At 33.8% G+C, this 24,197-nt stretch overlaps 1 protein-coding gene across 2 annotated transcripts in view; it reads right to left on the reverse strand.

Annotated features, from left to right (window-relative positions):
* Positions 1 to 24,197, reverse strand: part of SLC35B3 (solute carrier family 35 member B3) — a 58,117-nt gene that overhangs the window by 16,031 nt on the left and 17,889 nt on the right. For both annotated transcript variants that reach the window (XM_043978729.1, XM_043978728.1), the window contains exons 3-8: positions 20,340 to 20,461; positions 17,198 to 17,352; positions 14,251 to 14,358; positions 10,690 to 10,787; positions 2,447 to 2,539; positions 1,867 to 1,978 (exon numbers count right to left, since the gene is read on the reverse strand). In XM_043978729.1, coding sequence (XP_043834664.1) covers positions 1,867 to 1,978; positions 2,447 to 2,539; positions 10,690 to 10,787; positions 14,251 to 14,358; positions 17,198 to 17,352; positions 20,340 to 20,461 — 688 coding nt within the window. The remainder of the gene's footprint in view (positions 1 to 1,866; positions 1,979 to 2,446; positions 2,540 to 10,689; positions 10,788 to 14,250; positions 14,359 to 17,197; positions 17,353 to 20,339; positions 20,462 to 24,197) is intronic.

Here is a 24,197-nt window from a genome sequence, read left to right on the forward strand (position 1 = left end):
AAACAGGAAATAATTAAGGAAGGCCCTAGAATTAAAAGGGGTTAGGAAAGGCTTCCTATAGAAGGTAGGATTTTAGTTGGGACTTAAAGGAAGTCATGTCATCTTGAACTGCATGTCTTATCCCAAACTTTCCCCTCCTTTAAACTTCTTTATTATTATTGAGGGCACCTCCATCCTTCTAGTGACACAGGCCTAAACCTTGGTACCCTTGACTTGGCACTCTCCATATTCAATCTGTTGCCAAATCCTGTCATTTCTGCCTTCTTAACATCTCTTGTATAAACTCTCTTCTTTGCTCTGACACTGTTACCATTCTGGTAAAGGCTCTCATCACTTCATACCTGGACTATTGCAATTACTTCCTGGCTGGTCTCCCTGTCTGAAGTCTCTTCCCATTTCAGTCTATCTCCATTCATCCTTTAAAACAATTTCCTTAGAGCACAAGTCTTACCATATTACCCCCTTCCCCCTGAAGTTAATAAAGAAAAGTGGCTCCCTATTACCTTCAGGATGAGATACATAATCCTCTGTTTGACTTCTAAAGACATTCATAACCTAGCTACTTTCTACCTTTTCAGTCATCATGCTATTATTCTACTACACATATTCTATGATCTAGTGACACTGGCCTCCTCACTGTTCCTTGTACAAGACATTCTATCTCTTCACTTTGTCCCTTTTCAGTGACTCCCTCTTTGCCTCCCATTCCTAGAATGTGCTGCTGCTTCTTTTCCACGACTTCCCTGGATTTCTTCAAGTCTCAGCTTTTTCAAGAAGCCTTTTCTAGTCCCCCTCAACATGAGTACCTTCCCTCTGAGATTTTCTCCAATATAACCTGCATATATTTTCTGTAAACATGGTAGGTGGCATGTTGTCTCCCCCATTAGATTGTGATCTTCTTGAGATCAAGATGTTTTTTCTTTCTTTGTATCTCCAAGGTTCATTAGCACAGTGTTACATGTTAAGTGCCATATAAATGGTAGTTTGGCTGACTGACTGAATAGCGCATAGTGAATGTTTGTTGACTTGATTTGACTTGATTTGTGAAGAATTTAAAAGAATGACAATGTGAGAGTGGAGAAGAAAATTCTAATTAATTGGTTTACAAAATTACAATGATATTTTAATTATTTTGATGATGGAAAATATAATTATATTATCTTTAAATCCTAAAATGTTAAAATTTACAAATGAAAATAACTGAACAAATTCATATGAAAGACAAATATACACACACATATATATACGTACATACATATATGTGTGTGTGTATATATATACATGTATATGTATATATGTATATATATATATATATGTATATATGTGTGTGTATATATATATATATATATATATATATATAAAAACATGAATTTTTTCAGGGGGTAGAGTGGGTAGGGAGTAATAAAATCTCCTTCCAGGGATACAGATGACCAATGGTCTATAGATTATAGTCCTAGAAAACTACCTGGGGCACTAAGAGGGTAAGTGACTTGCCCAAGTTCATATAGTTAATATATATAAGGAATAAATCGAATTCAAGTTTGCCAGACTTCAACAACTGGGCCTTTCACCATCATGCTATGTTGCTTCTCATCATCCATTTAAGATGATATTTCAGTAAATATTATCATCCTGCTTCATTTTCAAATATAGTAAGATTTTAAATACTTATGAATTATATAAAGAGCAAACATTAGAAAGCTTAATTAACAACATATACTAATTATTCAAGAAAAAAGGTCAATGGAATAAGCTATCTCTTTTTGTTACTGAAAAGAAGATACTACTCCTGTTTTTGGAGAATAACATCTAGAAATGTGTTAAAATGCTTATATCAAAAAAATCAAGCATAAAAGCCACTCATACCTGTTACAGCAAGAAGTGCACCGAATATTTTAATCAAAGCCAGAACAAAGGAGATTCCAAAATACCCAGTAAGGGAGAAAAGGAATGCATAACCATACGTTTGTACTGGATGCTGCAACAACAAAAAACCTGTTAGGAAAATGCAAAACAAACCCTGAGGTATTATAAGATGAAATAAAATACAGATTTTAATCAACTGCTTGAGCAATAATAAGCTGTTCAACAATGCATTCAAGCAAAGATTCTTATTTAATTTTGATTAAATAATGGAAAAATTATAATGAAATTAAAAATCTACAACTTTGGCATAGTGATTTAAAAAAATAATTTGCTAGGTAGTAGCAAGGATAAAACGCACTAAATCATGCAATCTAAATTTCTGGTGTCCTAACACAGGTCATGGTAAGGTTAAATTAAAGGAATTTACAGACTACATTAGTAGCTGTCTTTTCCAACATGGGGAGTTTTAAAAATATATATGTGTGTGTGTGTGTGTGTGTGTGTGTGTGTGTGTGTGTGTGTATATATATATATATTTAGTGACAGATGTTTGTTTAAAAAGTGATTAACTGGCATTTACCTTTGAACAAAATGCTACTGCAGGGCTTAATCCAGTAGTGCATGTCAATCCCAATAAAATGTATACAAAACCAATTGAATAGGAATACAAAACCTGGAATGGATGAAATAAAGTGGTTAAAAAAAAGATTAACTAGTGCTTAGAACTATCAAACCAAAGATAGGAAATTAAAGCTTTTCAATATGTGGCTCAATTAATTTATTCAATTAAGTCTACAGCACAAAACATTTTGAAGCTAACATCAATGTTACAGTATAGACTAACATACTAAAAATAATGGTTGGTAGTAACTGTTTATAACCATACAGACTAAATAAAAATAAACAAAGTCTTGTAGCACATATTATCTTATCTGGGAGCAGCTGTTGAATTAGAAGATGACATTTTGGAATAGGGCACCAACATTTAAAGAAAAATATACATAGGCAATGGTAGTCTTTCTAGAAATACTTTAAACTGACATAAATTCATAATAAAAAGAAAATAGCAAAGCACTACATGACAGACTTTGTATGAAAACTTTTCTATTCCTCCATCAACCTATAAGGCTCAAGATTTTGCTAACAATCTCCATTATTATGCTACTAGTTACTTCTTACCTATTCCCTCCTGGCCAAGAATGCCTTATTTGAAGTAAGAATGGTGATGATCTAGAATTTCTTCTGACTAGTTTTAAAAAGACGTCTCTTGATTGCATTCATATAAGGGAATGTCAGCTTTCCACAGGAGACTACTTAAAGCTGTCCAGTCCAGGGGCAGCTAGGTGATACAGTGGATAAAGCACTACCCTGGATTCAGGAGGAGCTGAGTTCAAATCTGGCCTCAGACACTTGACACTTACTAGCTGTGTGACCCTGGGCAAGTCACTTAACCCCCACTACCCCACAAAAAAAACCCAAAACTGTCCAGTCCTAGGTCTGGAGGTCTTGGAGAGGAGGTATGGAAAATGACAGGAAATTATAGCTTCAGGCACTTGGCCTGGGGTATCAAATCATACAAAGACTCAGTCACCATCCTGATCAAGTGGTTAACTCCACACCCCCCTATTCTGACAGGGATGCTACTTTTAGGCAGCCTGGTGGGTAGCATTAAGAACACTGAGCTTTAGAGTCAGAAGACTTGAGATCCAGTCCAGGCTCTGACACTGATTAACTATGAGAACACAGGCAAGTCATTTAATCTTTTTAAGTATACTGAACCAAGTTTGCTCTGCCTCTCACTACTTTATTTATCTTAGGCTATCACTTAACACCTCTGAGCCTGTGTTCCCATCTATAAGTTCAGGGAGTTCTAACTACCTGAATACCAAGGTGTCTTCTAATTCTAAATTTATCATCCTATGATCATTTAATTTTTTATCCCTTCCACATCTTCCCACTCACTAAAAAAAAGAAAGGAAGGGAAAGAAGGAAGAAGGAAGAGAGCATAGAGGGGGAGGGAAAAAGGGAGGAAAGAAAAGAAGTAAAAAAAATAAGGGAAGAAGGAGGAGAGGGACAAGGAAATGAAGAAAGGAAATGAGAAAGGAATGAAAGGGAGGGAGGGAGGGAGGAAAGGAAAAAGGAAGGGAGAAAGAAATAACTGAATGAAGGGAGGATGACTCTCGGATCTACTTGTCCAGTCCTAACCTTTTTACTGATTCCCAGTCTTGAATCTTGGATGTGGGTAGCTTTCTGATACAGTGAATAGAGCACTGGGCCTAGAATCAGGAAGGCAAGTTCAAATCCAGGCCCAGACTCTCATCAGCTACATGATTTTAGGTAAATTACTTAACCTCTATTTGCCTCCATTTCCTCATCTGTAAAATGGGAATAATAACAGCACCTACCTCCTAGGGTTGCTGTAAAGATAAAATGAGATAGTAATTGTATGCATTATACAATGCCTGTTACATAGTAAGTACTCTATAAATATTAACTATTATTAGCAGTATTGTTATTACCTCCTACTGCCTTTTAGATAGCTTGAGATGTTCCAGAGACATCTTAAACTCAATATGCCTAAAACTGAATTCATTTCCCCCCCACGCTCCAAATTCACCTTCCTAACTTCTCTATTACTGTAATATTCCTCCTAGATAGCCTCTTCTGACCTCTGACATTATCATCATTTCTTGTGCAGTCCTCATCATCTCAGTCTGAGACTACTGAAATAGCCTGGTGGTTGGTCTCCCTGCCTCAGGCTACCACTCTCCAGTTCTCCCTAAAATTCAGGTTTGATCACATCACCCATCTATTCAATAAACTCAAGGGGTCTCCTATTACATCTAGGATCCAGAATAAAGTTTTGTGTTTGACTTTTAAAGACCTTTATAAACTCATCTATTCCTACCTTTCAAGTCTTCTTGCTCCTTACTCCCCCACCTCTACACACTCTGTGATCCAGTGACACTGGCCTGACCCCACTGGAACATTCTTCTTCCTCCTTCCCATCTCTGAGATTCCATTGGTTCTTTCATTCCACCTCCTGCAAGGCTTTCCTCCTTAAATCTTAAGTGTCCTTTCTCTGAGATTATCTCAAGTTTATCATATATATATATATATATATATATATATATATATATATATATATATATATATATATATATATATATATATATATATATATATATATATATATATATATATATATATATATATATATATATATATATATATATATATATATATACACACACACACACATATATACATATATATATACATACACACACATATATGTGTATATATATGTATATATATGCATGTATATATGTATGTATATATACACACATACATACACATATACACACATATATACACATATATTTATTAATTTTATGTGTACAAACTTGTTTGTATGTTGTCTCACTCATTAGACTGTAAGCTCCTTGAGAGCAAGGATTGTTTTTTGTTTCTTTGTTTTTGTCTTTCTTTGTATCTCTGGTGCTTAGCACCTCGCAGACACTTAATAAATGTTAGTTGACTGACTGGTTTATCATCTTTCATATTAATTCTCAAAATGATTCAACTAATTAATTATATAAGTTGGTTAAAGGGTTGTGGTTGCCACTTGCAAATACATTTATTTTTATCCTTTAAACACTATGGAGATTACCAGGAGTTGTTCCATACTGTACTTAACTAATTTATGACGCCTTCAAAATCTACCCAAAGAATCTCATTTAATGTGTTTATTCTCAGGCTCACATTAATGAATTTGGTCATTATTTTGTTTTCTGGACAATAGATATTAAAACTCCTACTGAACCTATCATTTATTTAAAATTATTTCATTCTTCTAAGACTTCTGGAAGTTTTCTTAATTACAAATTTTCTCAATTATCAGTGCATGCTCAATTCTGTGGCAATTGATACTTTATTCTCTTTTCAGTCCTGAAATATGTTAACAAGATAGCAAATGCTTTATTCTTTGTATCTCTCTCCAGGTACTTGGAGAATATGGAGACCGTAAAAGCTGGTGACTGTTCACTAGAAAACTATGAAGAGCTTCTGGGCTTTGTTCAGCTTCTGAAATCCCATATTGCTCATTATGATAAAGCACTTAATTTTACAAGCTCTGATTATTTTCTAAAGTAATTTCTAATGGGGTTAATCACCCAATTCAGTTCAGTACTAAGAAAAAGCTACTAACTCTGATTAGGTAAAGTTTTAATGACTGTTTCTGTTGCCGTTTGTATATAGATAAATTTTTATCAAAATAAAAATCCATTATAATTTTCTATTTTGCATAGAAATAGGCCTATTCTATGCTGTGCCTTGAGACAATGTTTTATAGTAACCATTTTTATCTCTGTACTCACCGACTTTCTGTACTCACTGGCCTGAAAAAATTTTTTCTACTGTATTTTTTTGGACTTGCCCAGACTGATAAAGGTTATTTGACATTTTTCTTCTTATTGTTATGTTGGTCCTATGTATGTGAAATAAGGATCATAATATTTAAAAGAATCTGAATACCCTCAAATGGAAGGTGTAAATCAGGTTTTAAATAAAACCAGAAAAGAACTCTTCTGGAAAGAGAATGCTCCAAGTCAAGTTCCCAAAATTATACCTATGAGCTTGCTCAAGTCCCAGACAAAACAAACAAAAAACCCCTAACCCTGCTCTTTAAAAGCATCCAGTTGATACCCAATTTGCTCCCTACAATCCAAATCACATGCTGCCAAACAATGCCAGAGGAAGTCACACAATCCAGCCAAATGGGTCCATTCACAATTTATGAAGGCCCTCAATTGGGCCCTCACTGCTGCAAAGCAATGCTTTTCTTTGACCCTGATTCTTTCTCCTACTCCTCACAGCTGCTGTCCCAAATCACCTCTTCAGTCCTCCTGATACTTCCCATATTACTCCTCTCTCCTACCCTTGCAGCTGAAGACCTTTCCTTATACTTTACTGAAACAGAGGCCATTCTCTGTGTGAGCTTACTCTATATCTCAGCACCTCCTGATATGATCCCCCATCTTCTTATAGTATTTAGGAGGTGGTCTTTCTTCTCTTCAAAGCCAACTTCACAATTTGTACCACTGACCCTCTCCCATCCTATTTCTTCTGGTAGGGCAGCTAGGCAGCACAGTGGATAGAGCACTGGTCCTGAAGTTGGAAGGTCCTGAGTTCAAATTTGACCTCAGACACTTAACTAACTCTGTGACCTTGGGCAAATCACTCATTCCCAATTGCCTTTAAAAAAGAAACAATAACAAAAAGCAAAATAAAAAATCTAAGTCCATCTCCAGTCATCCTGATATATATCTTGCTACTGGACCCAGATGGCTCTGGAAGGAGAAAGTGAGGCTGGTGATTTTGGACAGCCCTGCCTCACCTGAATCCAATTCATTGCAAGTCATGACATCATCACACTGTCATGGTCCTCTTCTAGAATGAAGGACAAACAACTTCTTCTGGTAGACTGCCCCCTCAATCATCATCATCCTTTTCTCTCTAATCTCTAAACACTACCTATTGATTAGCTCATTCCCTACGACCCATAAACACAAAACCTTAACAAAACCTTCATTTAACCAGTCACTCTACTCAAGTTATCATCCTATATCTCTCTTCCCTTTCTCAACTAAATAGCTGCAAAAATCTGTCTGCACTTGTTTTCACTTCCTCTTCACTTACTCACTTCTCAACTCCTTGATGTTCGGCTTCTGATCTCATCACTCAACTGGAATTCATCTTTCCAAAGTTACCAAACATCTCTTAGATGACAAATCCAATGACATTTTCTCAGTCTCCAACATCTGATAAAATTGACCATACTCTCCTCTCCTTATAGGAAGCTATCTCCTCTTTGGTTTTCAATGACACTTTTTTTCCCTGGGTTTGCCTCTTACCTCTCTGACTTGTCTTCCATCTCCTTTAAAGGACCATTATTTATGTCACACTCAACTGTGGGTATGGCTCCAAGGCTCTGTTCTGGACCCTCATTTCTTTTCTAACACCTCTCTTGGTGACCTTATTAGGTCCAAATAGTTCAGATTTATATCACCAACTGCCAATTATCTATGGAATATTTTCACTGGATATCCTACAGGTATCTTAAACAATGTCCAAAAGGGAATTTATTATTTCTGTCTCCAAGTCTACCTTTCTCCCTAAATTCCCAATTTTTGGTACATATACACCCATGATGCCGGGGTCATTCTCAACTCCTCATTCTTCCTCTCCTTCCCTCAATGAAGTGGTTGCAAAATCTTTCTGCTTCTACCCCCATGACATATCCTGAATCTTCCCGACTCTCTTTTCTTACACAGCCACTCCCTTACAGTGCCTGGCACAGAGTAAGTGCTATATAAATACCAGTTATCATTATCATCACCATTATCATCATCACCACCACCACTTCTTGCCTGACAATTGCAACACACCTCTATTCTAATTGGTCTGTCTCATCTCCTCCCTTTCTAATGCATCTTTCACACAACTACCAAAGTGGTATTTTCAAAGTGCACACCTGACCATGTCACCCCCAGCTTAATAAGCTCCAGTAGTTACTTACTGCCTCTAGGACCAAATATAAATTCCTTTGGCATTTAAAACCCTTCATAACTTCATTTGAACCTACTTTTCCAGTCATTTTATCTCTTCCCTTCATGTACCTTTGGGTACAGAAAACTTGACCTTCTTATTCTTACTGTTCCTCAGATATGACTTCCCATCTCCCTAGTTTGCTTTAAAGTACAGCTCCAATGCCACATCCTAATTAGGCCTATCCTGATCTCCCAGAAGCTTTTGCCTTTCTTCAGAAATTTCCCTTAACTGGGGTAGCAACTGTTTAATTTTTGTTTTTGTACCCTCAGTGCCTCACATGGCACCAAGTTCACTGTACATACTTGATAAGAAATTACTGATTGACTGATTGATCACTCCAGTTTTATAATTGTGACTAATTACCATATAATTTTGTGCTTTCAGCCCCTCTCCCCCTCCCAGGTTTATGTTTTTGCTGACTGGTTCCAATCATAGATGGCTGTCATTCTTATTGTAATTTTCAGGTACTAGAAAGTTCTTTTCTCATTAGAGTTGATATGTACTTGGAGGAGTAAAAGGGGATTATTTCTCTTTGAGCTGCTTCATAAGATCAATGGTCATGTGCACATATTTACATGTACATACATGTATACTTCAGGATCTTTCAAAATGTATTTATAAATATATTTTTAAAAATACTATCTAAAAATGGAGTCCTTCCAGATAAAATTCAATGGTACCTCTAGAAACTGCCAGAGTAAATTCGATGTTAATGATGTGTAATTTTCCAGTCCTGACTATTTCCTGTGAAATTTTAATTTCTAAAATTTCTTTGTTGAATCATTGATTTTAGAGTTGGAAGAGACCTTAGAGTGAAGCCCATAGGACATAAATGACCTTCCTTAAGTAAGGATTCGAACCTAGATACTCTGACTTCCCACCTCCGCATCCCCTGCCCCCTCACCCCTGCAATATCAAACTGCTTCTTTGTGCAACTAGAGGGAAATACTTGAGCAAAATATTCACTTCTTTCTTAACCAACAATATATTTATACTTACTGGTTCATTTTTACATGATACAGTACATTTAGGATTTAGTCCTAAAATGAGATTTCACACAATTGCCTGGTTTCTGAGTCTATGTTTGTTTACAACTGGAAGATCTGGGTCACTTAAATTGGGCACAACTTCCTTGTTCTCACTATATGTTCATAAAGATTTCCTTACACCAGACTTAATATTTTATATGTGTGTGTTCCTGTATGTAATTTGTAAACATTTACTTCTTCCCTCCCTGTTCTCCCAAATATGTATTCTTCTTTTAGTCACTGTTCAACTAAAAAAAAATGTAGCTTTACAAGGCAGGAGGCAGAAAGGTCTTCTCTATGACTTTTAAAGAGATCAAAGATGAGGCAGATTCCCTACTTCCTTTTAAATTGGAATCTTGATACTTCAAAAGGAGCCTTTCTGAAATTAAAGGAGATGGATGGGATCTAATTCTATTGGTCAGCCCTTAAGATCCCGATCCTAGGTTTTCTGTTGAACACTAGGGGATAATTGCAATATTACTGTCTAGTCTTAAAAGCCAAAGTATTCCCTCTAAATATCTTTTATGTTTATATGATTACTCTTTACTTCAGAGACATTATATACTCTCATAACTATCTTGTGAGCTTATGAGGCTAAAGAATTATCATCTAACATTTCCAGCTATGAAAGAAAAGTGAGAAGAATTCCAATGTCATATCCAGATATATACACAGAAGCTTAATGTTGGAGCCAGAAAGCAGAATTTAAGTGTCTGGAGATCTAGTCTAGTGATCTAACCACAAAGCAAAATGCCTTTCACTTATATGATGATATAAGCACATATATCAATTTTCTTTTGCAAGCTATAAAAAATAAGAAAAATACTATGTTTTGGGAGTAAGAAAAAGGGTAATTATAAATCCAAACATTATCTTCCAAAGAGAAACATTTACATACTTTAAGAGTTTACCTTACTTTAAGACAGTATAATAAATACATTTCCAATAAGATAGATTAGACAGGGGTAGTCTATTTCCATTGCATTTTTTTCCTTCCCAAAAGGACTTATCAGTGTTCCTTTAAAATGGTGAGCTTCCCAGTGTATTTAAAGTGATCTGATCTACCAAAACCAAAATTCACCAATAACTTTTCAGAAAGACAGCTACTATGTAAAAAAGATCCATTCTTACATCTGAATATTAAAAATTGAAAATACAACAGTGGGTTAGAGTTCATATTTACCATTTCTGAATTGGAAGCATTATGCATCTTCATGGCTTTTTCTTGTACATTTCCTATAACAGCATCTGCACAGAGGGCGAGGGAGATAAGGACCACACCTTCCAGAAAGTAAAAGACAAAAAAAAAGTCTCCTTATTTAAATATAAGAAGCACAATAACGTATTCAGGTTTTAAAACTCGTCCTTAAACTTGAATTCTCACATAATGCCATGTCCATTTAAATCTTACATGCAATTTCCTTTGCCATATACTTTAAGAGTCATACAAGAAGACTGACCTCCTTACTAAAAAGCATGTCTTGTATTGAACCCCAAATCACATCCTTTGGCTTGAGTAATGATGACATTCAACAGGATTTATGACAAAAAAAAAATTCAAACAATGAAAATATTTTTTTTCATCTGTCTGGCTTCCTAAAGTGACAACATTTATTTAGAAGCATCAAGTTCTCCTATTTTTAAAATAACAAGCAGTGGAGCATAATGGATAGGTGGGCTGTTCTTGAGCCAGTAAGACTTGAGGGCAAGTCTAAGCTCTGAATCATACTGTCTGTGTGAGCCTTGTCACTTAACTTCTCGGTACAGTCTAGACAACTCTCTAAGACTTCCTAACTTGGGGTCTGTGAACTTGTCTAGAAATGTTTCAAAATATATTTTGATAACTATGTTTTCATGTTTAGTTTCATTTATAATCCTTTATATTTCATTGTATGCACTTAAAAATGTTCTTCTGAGAAGGGCTTCACCAGACTGCCAAGGGGGTCCATGACAAAGAAAATCTGCTCTAAGCTGCAAAGGAGGCATTCTGGTTTGCATTGTTGGAGGGAGCTCTTCACTGGAAGCCCTTATAATAGCACAAGTCTGGTCTCCATGCCTGTGTTTTAAATAATCCTATTACTTACTATGCTAATGTAATCTTATTGATTTGGAAACATCTTGGGGTATATTCCTTTCTTCTGGCATCTCCATGTAGACAGAATACCTCTAATAAATACAAGGTAGGCTTTTCCTTATTCTATAGCAGAACTAGCCCAGAGCACGAACAGTGGCATCCTAAACAGTCTAAGTGGCTCCATACATGTTCTAAATGATGAGGTCCAAGAAGTTTTTTGTTTTCCTTTAAAGAGATTATTTCACTGGGAATACAGAGAAAGGGAGAGAACCTCTTGCAAACTACAAACCTGAAACTGCAGTTCAAAGTAGCAGTACCCCTAATGATAAACTTTCCCCACCCAAAATAGGAGTAAAATCAAAACTTTCCTTTGGGTTAAAGTACCTGAAGCATAGAAAGAATGGATATCTGAAAATCTGGTCATTCTTAGAAACTCTAGAGCTGTAATTTTGTTCAGGAGTATGACTCTCATTTCAACTCGATTTAATTCAATTCAATAATCATTTGTTAAGTGACTACATTATGAAACCACTGTGCTAGGCAGAAATTGAGGAAGAAACAAATTTTAGTTAAGATGTGGGATCTACCCTAATGGAACTTACAGTTTAGTAGGGGAAAATAGCACACACATAAGTAACTACAATACAAAAGGATACATCGTTCCATGCATCAAGAGAGTGGGAAAAAAAAAAAAAAGGACTGGTCCAAGGTGAAGGTCCAAATGATCATTACTGACAAGGGGATAGGGTAAAGCTTCATACAGGGTATAGCATTTGGTTTGGATTTTACAGGATGTGTAGGCTTTCAACAGGGGAGGAAAGAGCGACATTCCAGGTATAAGAAGCAGCAGTAGCAGACGCATGGGAACAGTAAGGAGACCAGACAGAAGTAGAGGGGTAACCATATTACATAGGGAGGGACCTGAATACTGGGCTAAGGTGTTTCAGCTTTATTTCGTAAGCAACATAAAGCCATCTAAGGTTCCAGAAATCTCTTTGCAATAGGATTCAATTTCACTCCAAAGCACAGAAATTTGAAGCAGATATGGGCTAGGGGTCTAGCTCTTGGGGTCGTTTCATATAACATAATATTTGGCTGATTGATATCTACACACTATAATCCTAAATGGGCAACATCTCCACTCATGTAACCCATTTCTGTTGCCAAGGCAAGCAAGCAATCTAATAAAGTCAAGAGACTTTTTGAATCTTGATTAAAAAAGATAATGAAGCTCACTTAAATAATTAGTAGTAACCTAAATAACATACCTTCTTTTTGGTTGTCTCATTAAAGTTTAGGCCTATATTGTCATTCCCATGAAGTTCAATTTTACTTATTTTAGACTATGGACCATGATGTTTGAATGCAATTATACTATCAATTCCTTTTCTCTTAAGGTTCCATGGGCAAACTTGGGTGTGAACTCTTATTTCTGCCAGATATACCTTTTTTGAAGCTAATATGGGAACACTTAATGGAAAGATGTTTCCTACAGTCTATTAGTAAAAACCAAACATTCAATACTTTCTATTAAAGGCAACAAAATACCCAAATTAATCCAAAATAACATTTTAATCATTTTTTGAGGGGGGGGGTGGAGGGCAATGAGGGTTAAGTGACTTGCCCAAGGTCACACAGCTAGTAATTGTCAAGTGTCTGAGGCCAGATTTGAAATCAGGTCTTCATGAATTCAGGGCCTATGCTTTATCCACTGAGCCACCTAACCGCCCCCATTAATTCTTTTGTAATATTCTTGAAATACCAATGAGGCTTTGGAGGTTACCACATTTTTGAATTTCTATTTATTTCTAAATATTCAATAGTATTTATCCTAGTTCCTATTAAACTATAAACCTAATCTATAGAATTCTATATAGATGATAAGGGAAAAAGTGTTCAACCAATGAAAATTCTAAATGCATTTGGGTTTTATCATCAAATGTACAAGACAGCAAGGAATTTCCATTCTATTTAATCTTGTAGCATATATTCTCTTTCTTAGGCAAACTAGTAAGATGTAAATAGATTTTTCCTTGACAATGTATAGATTTAAAGAATTTTTATTAAATCAAAAGGGCAAAGGAAATCCATACTATAATACTTTGTATGTATTTGTGTCTAGTTCCCCCACCCCCAAAAAAGTGTGTTTGTATATGATTATCATCTAAAATTATAAAGGCAGCATGTCATAGTGTATTGATTGTTGGAGAGGTCAGAAAAGTCTAGTTTGAATCTTAGTAACTGAGTGACCAAAGTCAAATCACTTAGCCTCCCTGAGATTTAGCTTTTTTCTGTGTACAATAGAGATGGTGTCTACCCTGAGTAACTACCTTGTAAGGTTCTTTTTCAGTTCAAATGAGATAATGTATGTAAAACAATTTGCAAATTTTAAAGTTCTATAGAAATATCAACTATTATTATGATCACGGAGCAAGACTATGGTTCACATGCAATCAGAATCCAAAGGCCGCTGAAACAATTACATTACTTCCAATGACCTTTGTAATCTAATAATTCATACAGAACATATTACAAGCTTATATCACAATCATGTGAATTATTGTTCTGGACCCGTACCAGACCATCATCCAAATTGCTTATAAAATTTGAAGAAGTCTTATGCAAAAGCAAAGACAATTATTAAATCCAAGAGTACAAAGAGTTTCTTACCTGTCAAGTTGAAATTTGGTGCAACTGTGCTGTCAGCTAGAGTAAACCATATCAAGCCAAGGCTCATACACACTGCAGCAGATACATCTGCAATATTGTAACGCTTTCCTATATGGAGCAAGAGTTATAAATATCAGATACTCCCATTTTATGTATATATACTTAAGACAGTTTTGTGCTTTGTACTTAATAAAGTCTTCCACATAAATCCTTTGATATATTATCATAGCTCTTCAAAGGCTATGTCAATGGAACATAAGCTCTGGCAGGCCCTTACCAAGTAGACCCGGCCATGGCATCTATGTCTACCATCAAAGGCCATCCTAGCTAAGTTCACAGATATTTATCAGCAGAGGGTTAGCTACCAATTGATGAACTGTACTGGCCATAGCAATAATTAATTGTATGTGTATATTTAATAATTGTATATGAAGACTTGGAGGGGTTGGAATGGAATCACAAGTCCATGAAGTACTGTACTGAATAAAGTATAGCAGATACCCATTTTTCAAATATCATTACAGAATCAAAGAGTAAGAGCTGGTTTGTAGTTTGAATTTGGCCAATACCAAGTATATGATATTGGGCAATCATAACTTCTCTCTTAAGAGAGAGTTTAACACAATTCTAAGCATTCAATATATGTGGTAGATTAATTGATATGAGATTTCAACTCCATTATCATTCACATCATCATACAAAAGTGCCTCTAGAAGCCAAGGTACAAATATAGCTTCAAATATTTTCCAATGGATTAACACTATAATTATTCTAAATAAGTTAAGATGGGCTGCCTTTGTTTTCCCAATACTTAGCATTTCTAGAGAAAACCTAGTGATATTCCCCATTCAATAAACATTTACTGAATATTCATTTGATGCAAAGCAATGTGCTCATTCAAAGGCTTGATGTGCTAGACTTGTGACCACCTGATGACCAATGAGGTCCCTTCTAAAGTTGAAATTCTGTGATTCTGTGTTGAGAATAAATAAAATGGTTGTTCTCCTCAAGTTTGCAATCTAGTTGCTGAAAGAATTTTCAATGAACTTAAGGAGAGCACTTTACTATTAAGTGCAATGATTTATAGACTCTGAAGAAAACCACACATACATGTACATGTTTACATGGTTCTTCCAGCTAGTCAATTTTGTAGATTACTAGAGTTATGATTTACACAGTGTGGCTGCTAAAATATTCGTCTCATAAGATTCACTAAACTTCCAATTAAATGAGATATAGCTACGTGGTATATTTTAATAACATGTTCTTTAAAATTACTCAAAGATCATTATATACTCTCACTGTTAGGGAAATTAAATTTATGAGTTCAGGCACTGACAGACATTATTAGTGGTTTTATCACATTTATTCAATCAACAAACATTTATTAACCATATGCTGCTTTCATAGCACTGTGCCAGGTAGTAGGTGGATGGAAAATTTACATAAAATATGATCCCCTACCTTCTGTGGGTTAGACACCAAAATGGATAACTATCATATTCAACAGTATAAGAAAAGTTCATGAGAGAGTTGCAAAACAAAGTACTCTATGAGGTCAGAAGATCACTCTTCCACTCAAGAGGATGAAAGAAGGCTATACTATATAATGACCATAAAACCAAATGTTTTATTGTTTATATCTCAGCATTTGAGGGTAAATTACAAAGAAAATTACATGGAAATATGGCTTTGTTATGTACATTTTCATTTATAAATTTCTTTCCCAGAAGTGAATGTTGTGTGTAAAAAGTAAACCTTTATAAAAAAGTTACTTAACAGCTTATCTTAAGGTAGATTATTTTTAGGATACTTTATCTGAAAGAGTGCCTTAAATCTCTTATTGCTAGTACTTCCTTTGTTAACTCATATTTCTACATATAGACAACAGTTCTATGGGGACCAGGATGCATCAAAAAAGAAGCCCAGGGAAAGAACAGCTTTGCTTGGGTTAATTTTTTACTTAAATGTGCATCTTGTCCACTTTCTTTTTTTTTTTAGTGAGGCAATTGGGGTTAAGTGACTTGCCCAGGGCCACACAGCTCGTAAGTGTTAAGTGTCTGAGGCCGGATTTGAACTCAGGTACTCCTGACTCCAGGGCCGGTGCTTTATCCACTGCGCCATCTAGCTGCCCCCATCTTGTCCACTTTCAGCATTGAAGAAGTAGCACTGTTGAGATTAGGTCGGTGAGGAAGCACAGGATAGGATAAATAAGGTTTACATAGTCACTTCATTGTTTTATTGAAGTGTGGTGAATTCCAAAAGGAAACAGGCATGTATTCTGTACATTCATGGACTTCCCCACTCCATCAGGACAAATAAAATAGCTTTGGTTAGTTATTAATGGAAAGAGTAGAAGGCTCTTCTAATGTCTCCTCTTTTTAATACCAACTTTAAATAATGTAAATAGATACAACACTGTATTTACATAAGTTATATACAATTTAAGAATATAAGGGAATAATTCAAGAGCTGGAGGATGAAGGGAATCTATCTGATTTCATTCTTCTAAATTTCAATTCTGAACCATTCTCATGTGTTTGGTAATAGGCTTTCCTCATCAAAAACTATTTTACACATAATCAAGAAAAACTAAAATTCAAGAATAAAGATGAATATAAATTCTCTCAAATAATTTAATAAAAACCAAAGGGTTTTCTACATTTAGGAAAAATGGAAAAAATGTTGATACTTGAACTGCCTGAATCCAGGTTAAGCACTTCCAAAGGTACATCAAATACTCCAGGGAACAAGGTACATAGTCGTATTTTGTTTTTATAATCATGTTCCTTTTGTAATATACCACCAATAGTTTAAAAATTGAAAATTAACATTTATCACTTTTTAATGGAAGCTAAATGCTTTTTCTAATGTCAGATGCTATTAAAAAAAACTCTAATGGACAATCTTTAATTAGCTCTAAGGAATATTAAAAATCAATCATTACCTTGAATAAAAACTCCTCCTAGCATAACCGGAATCAATTTGCAGCACTTGAAGATGACTTGGGTGGGGTAATTCAGGTAGCCTAGGGAAGTGTTTGACAAACCCATAGTACCCACGGTTAGAAAAGCTATTATCATATAGGTTTTTCCTGGTATCCTGTGAAACACAATTAACATCAAAATGAAGATTGGAGACCAAATTAATAATGAAGCAATTCAAGATGTGTTCACAAAAGGGAAATGACTTAGTAAATAATTTTCTAATTTTTGCTTAGTACAGCGAAAAATATCATTTATTAAGCCAGGGAATGTTTTTATTCTCTTTGAATATTGAACTACTTTATGGAAATATGTTGGAAAATAAAATTTTGACTTTTATTTCAAATTAATGAAACATTTGTGAAAAAAATGCTTATGAATACAGTTACACAAAAAGCAAAATATAACAATTAATTTACTTTTTCACTGAAAATATAAATATGTCTGAAATGTTATCCTTCAAGAGGCACAGTACTTTTGTGTATACATATACAAACTGTGTAAAAATGCAGAAAAAAAATCACCCAAGTCGCTAAAATTTCTTTTTCTTGTGGGGTGGTTTATTTAATGCTATAACCACTCTAATATTTTACTTACTATAAATATATTCCATGTGTAGGTTAAGAGCACATTTTTGCCAAGAATTAATAAATGTAGAATTAGAAAATCAAAGCCCCAAGACAGAACAACTAAACTATTTCATTCAGCGTCTTTGACTTATATACATTTTTAATTCACATTGTCTTTGGCAAACAGCAACCAGAAAATAAAAGCATTTGCCAGCCAAAGGTGTTTTACAGGATTAATTTACTTTCATAAATTCTTAATTCTTGGGAAGATGTTTCAGATGAAACTTTTTAAAGGGCTATATTGACTTTTAAAATTTCCTTTATTAAAACATACATGATCATATAATTGTTCATATGTTGAACAATTATATTTATAAGATAACTTAGCTGAAAATATAAAATACAGTCAGTCTCAATTACACAGGTCAAAAGGAATTTGGGATAGGTAAATAAATAAATAAAATACTTAGTCATCAAATCTATTTGGCAAATATTTTAAACTTCTTCATTGAATATTTGACCATTGCAAAAAAAGAGATTGTTCTGATTTCCTCTCTTTCTTGATTCTCTTCAGCCTTTGGTCAAAGTGCTGAATAATAAAATAGTTCAAAATGCACATAACAAGAATGTTAAAGTAAAGTAAAAGGCATGCAACATTCGTAAATTATACTTCTGATTCAAAGAACAGCATCGGCTTTAATAAAAAATTCAGAAATGATTATCTAAAATTATAGTTATTTTATAATAGAGAAATGCTATAATTTAGGAGCTGTCAGTATTTTACTAAGTCCTATGTACCTTGAATAGAAATTTAATGAAAAATTTTAGTTCAATATTACATTTATTTAGTTTATAAATTAGTTTATTTAGCTCATAAGTTCTTCTTTCCAACAAAGTACCATATTTCTTCACTTGTACTTAAATCATGAAATCAAATATTCTTATTTTAAAATACATATTCTGTGGGTGATGTGGTTCTGTCAAATGGGTAATACTTAAAGGTTATGGAAATTAAGTCTTGAAGTTCTTTAAATGCCATTTATAAGGCTAAAATTAGCTACAATAGTTCTTTTGGCAAGTTAAGTGTTAAAATTTGAGTTAGTATGACTTTCATCATCTACATATCATGTTTCATTTAATAAAACAGCACCAGTTACCTTCTATTTCATGAGCAACCAGGAAATCAGTGTCTTTCAAATATCCCCAAAATATTTCTAGAAGCATCTCTATTTATTGTGAGAATTCTGTCTTACCCTTTGGGGGGAAAAGAAAAGGAAAAGAACAGAAAAGAAAAGAAAGAAAAAAGCAATACCCTGGGGTTCTACAAAATTAGTAATGGAAATCAAAAGCACTGAAATTTTTGCAATTGTCTTAGTACAAGTATCTGTAATACGTTTCTACTTCAATAATTTCAGATAAACCCTAACAATACATTGGAGGTTGGGAATTTTAGATATGGAACTAACAATGCACACTAGAAGCCTAAAGGATTGTGATAATCATTGCTACAATCCACTTCCTACCATGATAATTAAACAAGGCAGAATTTTTGAAGAAATAAAAAAACTAATGTAAAAAGCTGTTCTCCTTATATTAAGTATTGTGCTGTATCCAGTTATATTAGTAATAAAGTACTTACGAACATGATTTTTGTTTTTACTTTAAAATTAGATATATTTATTAATGCTAATAACTACAATCTATATAATATCAAACGCCAATAAGGACTGTTGCATGGATGAGTTACAGCTTTCTTAATCTAAAAACATACATTTAAATATAAAGATATATGATGACAGAAAACATCAGAGCATAAGTACTTCCAAGGTTATTTCACAGATCTGAGACTGCTAGAAGCCTGATATGTTTTAGAAATGGTTTATAAATAATATTTACAATTTTAAGAGATTTTTTTTCTAATTCAGGTAGCTGGGTTAAATAAAAACAAAAAAGTTACGAGTGTAAAAATAATGGTTTAAACACATCCCATCAAATACAGTTTAATTATAACTGTGAAAAGTGAGAATGAAATTCAATGTTATTATTTTATTGCAGTTTTATGTATTGCAGAGTTCAGTTTGTGAAATCAGACTTCACTGAAACTTTCACTCAAAAACCAAATTTTATTGAAATAGATTATACCTACTAAAGATATACAAATTTCAAAACTTTTACTGATTGTCATTCTGTTTTAAGAAAGCAAAATGAATCAGGATTCAAATCCTAAATGTATTTTTTTATATCTATTAGGAATATGCAACTACAAAATTTTATATTTCTCAGTTAATTTCTATGAGAATTACTTGAAGAACAATTATTTTAAAAAGTAAACAATAGAATTAAAACAGTTCAATTAATAGAGAAAAGTAGGGAATTAAAGTGAACTTTTATTATTTAAGAATCTAATAATTCTTGTGAAAATTTTATTTTATACTCTTGGGTATCAAATGTAACCTTCATATGCAAAATGCTTAGAAGACTAACTGAAACAAAATCAAATTTTATCCATAATTGAACTAGGAAAAAAAAATCATACCTTCTCCTTTTGTCCTGAATAAGCTGAAGTTCTATTAGTCCAAATATGGAGTAAAACCCAAACTGAACTAAAGTAAGGTACCAGCCAAAGGGCTTAAAGCCCTCCACTGAAAATATCAGCTCCTGTCAAGAAACATATGAAATTATTAAGTTCAAATATGATTACTCAGAAATAATTAAAATACTAGCAACTCAAGACACAAAATTAAAAATCAGAGATCAAAGAAGATGCAATGACAACACCAAATAAATGAAAATAATGACTTCTCATACATACAAGTCAAACTGATTCCAATCAAACAGAACCTGACAGTTACTCTTATAGAAGATAGTAGTAATACTAAAGGAAGCTACTCTCCACAGAATAGATGTTAGCTGATATTCAGATAAATTCCCAGTAATACAGAAGGAAAGGGTTTATGGAAAAAAAAATCTGTGGCATTTCATCTGCTCTCGGAAAGGTTAATACTATAGAAGTACTACAATTGAAAAAATTGCTGAAATGACAAAGAGTAGTTTATTCCAACATTCTCAAGACACTGATTCAGGATATAGCATAGTTTATTAAAATATAAATTTGAGATAAAGCTTATTATAATTATACTTCTCTAAAAAGACACTCAATTAGTTTAACTAAATTATTGCTAAGATGTATCTTACTGAACATGAATTCTGTAAAATTTAATTGATCTGAATCCTGGTAACTTAGGAACAGAAATATTTTAGAGGTGGCATGGGAATTAGCTTGCCTTTTACAAATATTAATATACTAAGCAAGTTAACAGCATAAACAATTCCCCTTAGAAAGGGAATTAAAAAAATTTTTTTGAAAGGGAATGTTTAGCCAGTTTAAGAAAGCTGTTTTAAAGCACTTTAGAAGCACATAACTTATAAATAATAAATTTACTGATTAGACGTCTCTTCCTATCATCAAAACAGTTAAAAAACAAAATTAAAAACAATTTTCTTTAAAACATTATTATAACTCAGACCTTAAGAAATCAGATGATCTTACTACAATTTGTCTGAATTGGGAGATCTGTATGCTCATGACTCATTCTACAAGAATAGGATTTTGTTGTTGAATATAAGCTTACAAATGTGAATCTTCATAGCTTTAAATGTCCTCAACAAATAAATAACAACTATTCTTGAAATTAAAAAAAATAGAAATAAGATAAGAGTACTAGAAAGTCTTCTTTGTTTAAAAATAAAAGCTAAAGCAATAAAACATTGAATTAGATCTTCATTAAAATCATTAAACAGATTTTAAGGTGCCCTTTGGCATCACTGTCAAAAAGGAACTATTAATTCCTTTGTACACCTCAATCTGTAAAATTTCTTGGTTTTTTTGTTTTGTTTTGTTTTTGTTTTTTTGGATGAGAGAACATAAAATGAAACCATAGCTCTCCAAAGTATGGTTGGCATTCAAAATCAAATATGAGTATCACTATTTCTAATTAACTTGTTTATCATTACAAAAGTTAACTTTAAATGAAGTCTAACCCTATTTCTGTATAAAAATATTTTCATAGGAATGTAAATTTCAAAAATAAAAATGGCAAAATGACGATTTATTATGATGAGCTTTTAAGTAACTTTTGCTGATGTTGATGGCCACCTTTTATTTCTGTTATTTAAACAAATGTTTCATCAATAAAATCGTTCAAACTGCCAACTCCTGTTCTTTGGCAATAATGGTAGTATAACTCATTATGTAAAAATGGTATTTTATAGTTAAAACATCCTCAAACTATAAAGAGGCCTTCACATTTTGCTGCATTTAATAACCATAAAGAAACTAATAGGCTACTCACGCAACCCTTCTAACAGTAGCAGTCCAATTTTAATCAAAACCATGTCTTACTGGTAAATTTCTTGTGCTACATATTTAAACAAGTACTTATAAGAAATGCTAAAAAAGTAGAATCTGGATGGGACTGGTACCTGAACTCTTCTTAAGATGGTTATTTTAATTTTTATACTTCTTTAGCCATACATTTCAATCTGGTGAAATTACTACAAAGTATTAAGGATTTAAGAACAAAAACATCTGATAAACATTTTGCTGTACTTGACATGACACTCAGTCTGTCTTTGTTCCTTTGCATGGACTAGCTGACCAATTCCCTTTGGCCTTCTACCTCTGAATCACTGATTTCTTTCAAAACTGCTCAAACATCACCTTCTACATGAATCCTTTCCTGACCACCCCCATGCTCCTCACCTCTTAGTGCTTCCTCAAATTTACTTTTCATTTATTTTGGATGTGCTTATTTGTAAATAGGTTATCTCCCCTAATAGAGTAGAAGATCCTTCAGGGTAGAGATTATTTTTCTGTTTTCTTTGTATCTCCAGTGCTGAGCACTGTGCTTGAGCACTTAGGCTTAGGAGTTTCCTCTACTGGATCAACATGCAAGGTCATACCTGCTACACTGTCCTGAGCCCTCTTCATATTCCTTTCTATATGACTTCACTTGATGATCTCAAACGTTCCTATGGATTTAATTATCAGCTCTATGTTAATGATTCTCAAATGTATTTATTCAGAGCCAACTTCTTTGCTGATCTTCAATCTCACATCTCCAACTGCATTTTAGACATCTTGACTGGATACCCTGTAGACATCTTAAACTCAACATGTCAGAAACTGAACTCTAGCTTTGCTCCAAAATCCTCACCACACTCCCTTCTAAAATTCTTTATTATTGGAGACAAGGTTCTCAACCTGGGTGTTATACTCGACTCACACCCCGTTATACAATCTGTTGCCAAGACTTGTCTTTTTTTTAAACACCTCTCGATTATTCCTCCTTTTCTTCTCTGACGATGCCCCCATGACAAGCCCCCATCATCTTACATCTGGATTATTTCAATAACCTGCTGGTTGGTTTGCTTGCCATAGATCTCTCCCCATTACCGTCCAACCTCCACTTAGCTGTCAAAGTGATTTTCCAAAAGCGCAAGTCCAACCATGATGCATTTTGATACTCAATAAACTTCAGTGACTCCCTATCACATACAGGATCAAATGCAAAATCCGGTTTGATGTCCAAGGCCTTTAATAACCAATTGCCATTTAGATGTATGATGTAGGCTCCCTTCCTCATCTTTCTAATCTTCTTATACCTTACACCCCAAGTAACCTTCAATATAGTGATACTAGTCAACTTCCTGTTCCTTGAACAAGACTTCAGAAATATCCACTGGCTGGCTGTCCCTCACATCTGAAATGTTCTCCTCATCTTAGCCTCCGGGTTCCCTTCAAGTCTCAGTTAAAATCCTCCCTTTTATAGGTAGTCTTTCATAATCATCTTAATTCTAGTGCTTTAACTCTATTAATTTATTTCCTATTAATTCTGTACATACCTTGTTTTTACATAGTTGTTTAAATGTTCATTCCCATTAGATTATGAGTTCTTTGGTGGGGCAGGGTCTGACTTTTGCCTTTTTTTTATCCCCATAGCTAAGAACAACCCAATGCCCAGGTACATAGTAGGCTCTTAATATTTACTAAGTGGCTGGCTTGTTAAGTGATAATAATGATCTTAAAGCTACTCAGGGCACAACCTCCTTAGTTACATTTACTTTAAACCGTTTTTATACCTCCAAAGGAATTTTAAAATTTGTAGTTAGTCTATTATCAAATTTCATAACTTTTTCTATCACTAATAGTAATGAATGCAAAATCTGGCCCAAATTTTTATGAAAATCATAATTTTCAGTTATTTGAATTATAGAATTAACTATCTTATCAGAGATCATAGGAAATTGATGTAAAAAGCAAATATGATAAAACTTTGATCCACTTAAAATCTAGGATTTACTGTCAGTAAAACTGTTTATACATATGTACCAT

This window comes from Dromiciops gliroides, chromosome 1, assembly GCF_019393635.1.
Source record: "Dromiciops gliroides isolate mDroGli1 chromosome 1, mDroGli1.pri, whole genome shotgun sequence".
Taxonomy (NCBI): Eukaryota; Metazoa; Chordata; class Mammalia; order Microbiotheria; family Microbiotheriidae; genus Dromiciops; species Dromiciops gliroides.